The 7,926-nt window shown below is 38.2% G+C and overlaps 1 protein-coding gene across 5 annotated transcripts in view; it reads left to right on the top strand.

The window, feature by feature from the left end:
• GAS2 (growth arrest-specific 2) overlaps positions 1-7,926 on the top strand; it is a 149,224-nt gene that overhangs the window by 65,414 nt on the left and 75,884 nt on the right. For all 5 annotated transcript variants that reach the window (XR_826908.1, XM_010858403.1, XM_010858404.1 and 2 more), the window contains one exon: positions 6,308-6,449. Coding sequence is in view for 4 of the 5 variants with exons in the window: in XM_010858403.1 (XP_010856705.1) it covers positions 6,308-6,449 (142 nt within the window). In the remaining variant the exon portion in view is untranslated. The remainder of the gene's footprint in view (positions 1-6,307; positions 6,450-7,926) is intronic.

The raw sequence follows: 7,926 nt of genomic DNA, 5'->3' as shown, positions 1-7,926 counted from the left end.
CAAAATGTAGCATGGGATAGGGTTAATCATGGAAACCAGAGTGAAGCAGCTTTTTGGAGAGCCAAAAAAAGACCTTTTAGTGACTAAGTTGGCTTCAGGTGCAGGGGAATTTCATGATTTACAGCCTGTTGACATCTCCAGACAGACAGGAAGCCAATGAGTCGTACTTAAGTGTGTATTTCAGGATTGGCTGACTGTACCTTATACAGCTTGAAGTATTCAAAAGCCAGTATAAGCAGAGATTTGGGGCTTAGTGCTGATTTTCTATGTTCAGTGGCATAGCTAATTTTCAGCATTCCCAGATAAAGAAAAATCTCCAGGGCACAGTTTTCCATGTGTGGTGGTGTTTTCTACTTCATTGAAACTTTGTTTTGTTTCGGACATGGAGTGGAACCTGTTGGTACTTTAATAACATTTTTCATATTATTTCATTTTATTAAAATATTAAAAGGAAAAAAAAATTGTTCAACCCAACCAACCTGTTTCTAAAAGGTGGCATGAATCCACCTACAATTACAAATGAAATCGTATTTTCCAATTGACCTAATTTATATTTTCCAATATGATGTTTTCACTTATGATTGACTTTTAATTGGCTGTGAATTCTAGAGTGTTAAATTCCTCTAGCATCACTGCCCAGTTTATGTTATTCTCTTAAGAACATTAAATATAACAAAATGTTATACCTTGTTGGAACTAAGAATTTAAATAAGTCTAGAGGGATTAAAAAAGATTGCCTGTTGAAGTTCATCCAGTGAGTTAGTAGCAAAAATTAATTTATAACTTCTGCTATGCTTCAGCACTGAGATATTCCTGCTATCCCACAATTCTGAGAAAATTAATTTAAAGGAAGCCTATGTGAGTTTTTGAACTGTGGTGTTGGAGAAGACTCTTGAGAGTCCCTTGGACTGCAAGGAGATTCAGCCAGTCCATCCTAAAGGAAATCAGTCCTGGGTGTTCATTGGAAGAACTGATGTTGAAGCTGAAACTTCAGTATTTTGGCCACCTGATGCTAAGAGCTGACTCATTTGAAAAGACCCTGATGCTGGGAAAGATTGAGGGCAGGAGGAGAAGGGGACGACAGGGGATAAGATGGTTGGATGGCATCACTGACTCAATGGACATGGGTTTGGGTGGACTCTGGGAGTTGGTGATGGACAGGGAGGCCTGGCGTGCTGCAGTCCATGGGGTCATAAAGAGTCGGACACGACTGAGTGACTGAACTGAACTGATGTGAGTTTTTGGTAAAGGATACAAACAATAGTAACATAACAATATTGTAAATTTAAAAAATATTCACAATCTAAAAGCTGAAAGTTATGTTTTATGCAATGGTAATTTTAGGATTTCATGGCTGGGAGACAACATCTCAAGTGACTCTGAGAGAAGTGCTCCAAGGAGGCATGGGGAGGAGCCAGGTTATATATAAGTTTTACCCCAAAGGGCAAGTAGTCTGAACATCATGGGCTTACCGGTGGCCCATGGTAAAGATCCCGTCTGCCAGTGCAGGAGATGTAGGAGACATGGGTTCAGTCCCTGGTTCAGGAGGAGGGCATGGCAGCCTACTCCAGGATTCTTGTCTTGAGAATCCCATAGAGAGAGGAGTCTGATGAGTTAACTGCCCATAGGGTCGCAAAGAATCTGACATGACTGAAGTGACTTAGCACACACCCACAGTCTGAACATAAAACGATTGTTTTTAATTAAAGGAAGCCAGATATCTCAGGTTAAGGAATTTAGTGTTTTTCTTTTTTATGGGACGATGCAAAAGTCTGGGCTCACTGAAATCATGCCTTTCACATGCATCGCAGCTATCTGGGGCCAGTATCCTATTTTTCACGTCCTGAACTTCCTTGGGGTTTCAGTCTAATGGCTGTTGGTGCACAGGTAATCCTTTCCTTCCTGAGTGCCCTTAGGGCTCAGGAGCTCATATTAAAGAACTAGAATTGCTGATGATTGTGACATCCATGTTTACTGATACAGCAGGAATATCCCATTTCTCATAAAAAACAAAACTACATCTTAATTATGAGACTGTTTCATTATATCATTGGATGGCATAATATATTAAAAAAAACTTAAAACTTCAGCAAAAGGACCTCAATGTTGCAGTTTCCTGGTTTGCAAGCTTTGATACATCAGTTATCAATAGCCATTTCACAGGTGGTGCCCTGTGTCAGACACTGTACTGGGTATGTAATGGATACTGTTTTTATTCCTTCTAACTGTATTGAAACACAGGAATTAGAATTTTCACTTTTTAGTGAAATAAAACAGAGACTCAGAAATGATGTATATCAAGATGCCCCAGTGGTCCAGACACATGGAAGACATTCAGTTTGCAGTTATTCTTTTAACTTTCCTCTTCCTCCCTCCTTCCTGCCTCCCCCCTCTCTCCCCCTCTTCTGCTACATCTTAAGGTGATTTGCTAAATGTAAAGAGTAGGTTAATGGCACAGTTATCTCAAGTCTGCCTCAGGGAAGAATGATACCCAGATCTCTAAGTGAATATTGTTGGTACTTGTCAACTGTATGAGACACTGGGTTGAGTAAAATGTAATTAGTGAGCTCTAGAAAGTTAAAAATGTATTTTAGTTTTGAATAAGGTTTAAAGTCTTCTAGAAGAACACTTTTTAGGGGTAAGGTACCTATTTAAATTTAATGTTGATATGTTTTATTAAAGTGATACACATTTAAAGATCCAAAACAATGAACTCTGATTCATCTCTGGAACCTGAACACATTGCTATAGGAGGATCCAGAGTTTTTTCCCCATTCAGACAGTAGCTATTAAGTACCTATTGTGAGCCAGGATTCGTACGACCTGCTGAGGCGGCTGTGAATCAGACAGTGGTCTCTACTGTTACAGAATCTGCAGTCAATTGCATGTTTCTACAAACGTCCTATTAACTGGCTAATCTGTTTAAAAGGTTTGAAATGTGATAGCGCCTAAAGTCTTCGCTAATGATTTATGTAACTAAAAATTACTCTGTTCACTAGAAGCAGTTATCAAAACAGCAATTATTATTTGAGTTGTGCCAGTTTAAACTGTTTTGTACCAAATTCTGGTATGTTTTCCAGCTCTCAAAGAGCACTTGACGCGTATGTAATGTCAGTTAAATGAACAAACCATTAGAACGGGAGAGTGATAATCTAAACTTTTACATTTAACAGTGTTTTTTTAATGTACTATTCAGTCACGCTAAGGTACGGGACATATTGCCAACATATTTATTCTCTCTCTATAGATTATTTACTTTGTAGGCAATCCATAGCCTATTTTTTTTAATTGCCAAGTTACTTTTTCCTCTTCTTTTTAACATGTGATCACCTGATTAAAATATCGGAGAAAACCTGAAGTCAAAAAACCTGTATCGTGTCTTTGTCCTTTTCCTAGCTAGTTCTGTATTTTCTCTGGGTCTGTTTTATTTATTCTATAAAACTGAAAGGATATAACTACATGAACTCAAAGATCCTCTAGAATTATCTTTGGTCTCCCCCACCTAGGCATTATAATATACAATTGATATGTATTGAGGAAATCAAATCAATTTCACATTTACTCTAAGGAAAATATGATTAGGAGAGAGGTGAATGCTATTAACAACTATATCTCTGTCTTTAAACTGCTGTGACATTTATAATTTACGGCATATAATTTTACCATATTGTCATTTTAAATTATTTTTTTTCTCTGTATTCATTTTCTTTCTCGCTAACACTATAAATGCTTTCATTATGTTGTTCCTAAGAGGATAATCGATGATGCTATGTAACCCATTCTACATTATTCTGAGTCCATAAAGGTATACAATTAACAGTGAATTTCTTCTCTATAAATTCATTTAAGAACTTTTATTTGGAAAGTTTGCTGTTTTCCACTTGACTCTGACTTTATTTCCATCATTAAAAAATTTATATTCAAAATAGGAGTTCAGTTACAGCACTAATATCATTAAAGCTAATAAATCTGAAATTTGAAGACAAAATTAACATGGTAATTCATGTTATTGACTCATCAATGTACTACATGGAGTCTTTTAATTTATTTTTGTAGGTTCTTATGAGTCTGTTCATATATATTTTCATATATAGCTGTAACTAACTTAATTACAATGACATCTGCATTTTTTTAATACCAAATGGACCTTTGTACATGAAAGTCTGGCCTTAATTTTGGTGTTTTCTCTTGGATCTTTTGGTCTGATTTTAGCCATGACTTTAAACAGACATAAGCAACCCCTTAACCCGTACCTGCTTTTTGTATTTATATTGTTGGAAGCTCTGACTGTGGCCTCCATTGTTACTTTCCGTGATGTATATCTTGTCCTGCAAGATTTTATACTGACCCATGCAGTATTTCCTGATTCAACTGTGTATACTCTGCAGTCTAAGAGAGATTGCAGCAAATTTGGAGCAGGCCTATTTTCTGGTTTGTGGATTTTGTTCTTGTCAGGAATCTTGAAGGTGTTTTGTTATGGTGAAACAGTGGAGCTGGTCGTGGCTTCTGTGTATGTGTGCTCAGTGCTCAGTTGCGTCCAGCTCTTTGCAACCCCAGGGACTGTAGCCCGCCAGGCTCCTCTGTCTATGGGGTTTTCCAGGCAAGAATACTGGAGTGGTTTGCCATTTCCTTCTCCAGGGGACCTTCCTAACCCAGGGATTGAAACCCATGTCTGCTGCATCTCCTGCATTGGCAGGCAGATTCTTTATCATTGTGCCACCTGGGAAGCCCCTTGGCTGCTGTAGGAGCCCTTCTTTTCTGCAGATTCATCATCTATGACACACACTCACTGATGTGTAGGCTGTCACCTGAAGAGTATGTATTAGCTGCTATCAGCCTCTACTTGGATATCCTCAACCTCTTTTACACCTTTCCAAGTTTTGGAAGCAATTAATAGAAAGTGATTGAAAGCACTATATAGAAACTGATTCATTAAGTACTAAATTTTGAGATATAATTAACTATTAAATACTTTTAAGATTTTATTTATATGCTGTATACTATATTATAAAGTATAAATCTCCTTTTACTATTAACAGATTTTAACCTCATTTAGAAAAGAAAAAGTATAGAAGATAAATTCCAGAGAATTATTCAGTGTTGCAATAAAATTATGTTAAAATGTTAATGACATTTCATTATAAAATGATGTATTGAGAATTAAAAATCTACTCAACAGATATTTTGACTTAAAATTTAACACTTTTGGTTTTCTAGAGTATAGGTTTCCTCTAAAAATTATAGCAGTATGCCAGTGACTAACAAAACTTTGGCAAATTCTTGACTACAGTCGTTTCCTAGGGTGCCTTAACAAAGTACCACAGATTGTGTGGCTTAAATAGAAATTTCTTTTCTTATAGTTCTGAGGTCAAGGTATCAGCAGGGTTGGTTTCTTCTGAGGTGCCTCTTTTGGCTGGTAGATGGTCATGTCCCTATATCTTCACATGGACATCTCTCTGTATTGTCTGTGTCCAAATTTCCTCTTCTTATAAAGATACCAGACATATTGGAATAGGCCCCACCCTAATGACCACATTTTATGTTAATTACCTCCTTGTAAAGATTCTATTTCCAAATACAGTCATATTCAGAGGTACTAGAAGTTAGGACTTTACACTGGGCTTAATGTTTGTGTCCCCCCAAATAGTTCGTTGAAACCTAATGCCTGCTATGATGATATGAGGAAGCAGGGCTTTGGGGATGAGGACAGAGTTCTCATGAGTGGGATTAGTGCTCTTATAAAAGAGACTCCACAGAGACCCCTTACCCTTTCTGCCACGCAAGGTGACAGCGAAAAGACACAGCTATGAACCAGGAGTGCTTCCAAGATGGTGCGGTGCTGAAGAATCTGCCTGCAGTGCAGGAACTGTAAGAGATATGGGTTTGAGCCCTGGGTTGGGAAGATACCCTAGAGGAGGAAATGGCTACCCACTCCGGTATTCTTGCCTGGAAAACTCCATGGACAGAGGAGCCAGGCAGGCTACAGTCCACGGGGTCACAAAAGAGACACAACTAAGCAACTGAGGACACTGAGCACATATACCTGTAAACATGTAAACATATATGTGTGTGTATATATATGTATGTATATTTATGTATGTGTATGTATGTATGTATGTATATATATAAAAATTTTCTTCCTGCTTAAAAGGGTGACAATTTAAGTACCTACCAGAATGCCAGAAAAAAATTAATGTTATTTTGAAAAGTTAGCAGTTTGGTCTTGTGGTGTTCATAATTGAATATATGTCAAGTGCATCATTATTATAAGTTATGCATGTTTACTTGTCTGGTGTCTTTTAAAAAGGTATGGTGTGGAGCCTCCTGGTTTGATAAAATTGGAAAAAGAGATAGAACAAGAAGAAACACTCTCTGCCCCTTCTCCTTCACCTTCTCCTTCTTCAAAGTCTTCTGGAAAAAAGAGTACAGGAAACTTATTGGATGATGCAGTAAGTAAAATTCATCGGGTTTCTTACCAGTACTTGCTCCTTTTTGAACTTCAGAACTCATTCTATTCTGTCTCCTCTCTGTCTCACCTCTACCTATTCCAATGTTACTGCAATTTCTTTTAGAGTCCTATGAGAAAATTTATATCCTGCAATTTGTTTCAAGACTCAAAACTGAGCCACTTATCTTATTTAAAGTACAGCATCACTTAATTCTGCTGAGTAGTACCTTAAATTTTAGGATAGTAAGTCCAGCTCCTGAAAATTGTCTTTGAAAACACTTATGCCTTGATACTATTGGTTCCTGCTCCCTTATTCATTGATAAGAAGTCTGAAGGCGTGGGATCTTAAGGATTGTTAAAGAAGGAAAGGCAAAATGCAATGGAGAAGACAACTGTCCTTTACTGACTCTGCACCAGGGTGGGAGGTGGTCTGCCACTGTTCTTCAGGTGATCTTGTTAGGCAGGTTTTTTATTGAGGAATCTGAGACTTGAATTACCTGCTGAGAGGAAGAGAGAAGCTTAGATTGCAACCCTATTTTGTCTAACTCTCTGAGGTCACCCTTCCTCTACTTAACAGAGTCCTTGAGTCACCATTGTTGGCAGATTAGGAAATATTTTCATTACCTCCTCATACAGAAAACAGATTCTGGGTGTAACAGTAAACAGGATGAAGTAAAATTCCCTGGCTACTTCTGTTGTCTCTTAAGTCGTTCTTGGTCTTTAGTGGTGTGTCTGATTACATGTATGCATTTACTTCTCAGCACATATGTTTGGAGTGTGAATGTCAGAACTGCCTCTGGGTTTTGTGAAAAATGGAAACCTTGGGGATGTTAGACTGAAGTATGTCTCACATACACGGATAAGATCCTTTGGTACAATATGTACAGTATGTCTCACATACACGGGGAGAGTTCTTAGAAGCTAGCACCAACCATGATGCCCTTTATGAGGAGTAGGCAGAACTGAAAAGGACAGCTGGCTCTTAGCTGAGAGTTTCTTTCCCTCGGGCCTGAACTGAAAAGATCTGGGGAAATGACTGATTGGTGCTGTTGGATATAGAAAGATTCCCCCACCTTTTATTCTGTTTTGTGTGACACTATAACCTATATTGCATATTTAGATGAACAGAAATATAACAATTTGTCTGACAGATTGAGAATTCCCATTTCTGCTAAGGGCAGCACATTATACACTTAGCCCATCAAGTTATCTTATCCGATACCAGTTTAATTTAGTTTTCCTATGTTCAGTCCACTCAGAAATGAAAGGATAGGCAGGGCACTTCAATATAATTCAGTCGTGTCTGACTCTGTGCGACCCCATAGACGGCAGCCCACCAGGCTCCCCCGTCCCTGGGATTCTCCAGGCAAGAACACTGGAGTGGGTTGCCATTTCCTTCTCCAATGCATGAAAGTGAAAGGTGAAAATGAAGTCGCTCAGTCATGTCCAACTCTTAGCAACCCCATGGACTGCGGCCC

The sequence above is a fragment of the Bison bison genome, unplaced genomic scaffold (genome assembly GCF_000754665.1).
Source record: "Bison bison bison isolate TAMUID 2011002044 unplaced genomic scaffold, Bison_UMD1.0 scf7180017864388, whole genome shotgun sequence".
Lineage (NCBI taxonomy): Eukaryota > Metazoa > Chordata > Mammalia > Artiodactyla > Bovidae > Bison > Bison bison.
The sequence above is the reverse complement of the archived record's forward strand: the minus strand, read 5'-3'. Positions and strand labels throughout refer to the sequence as shown.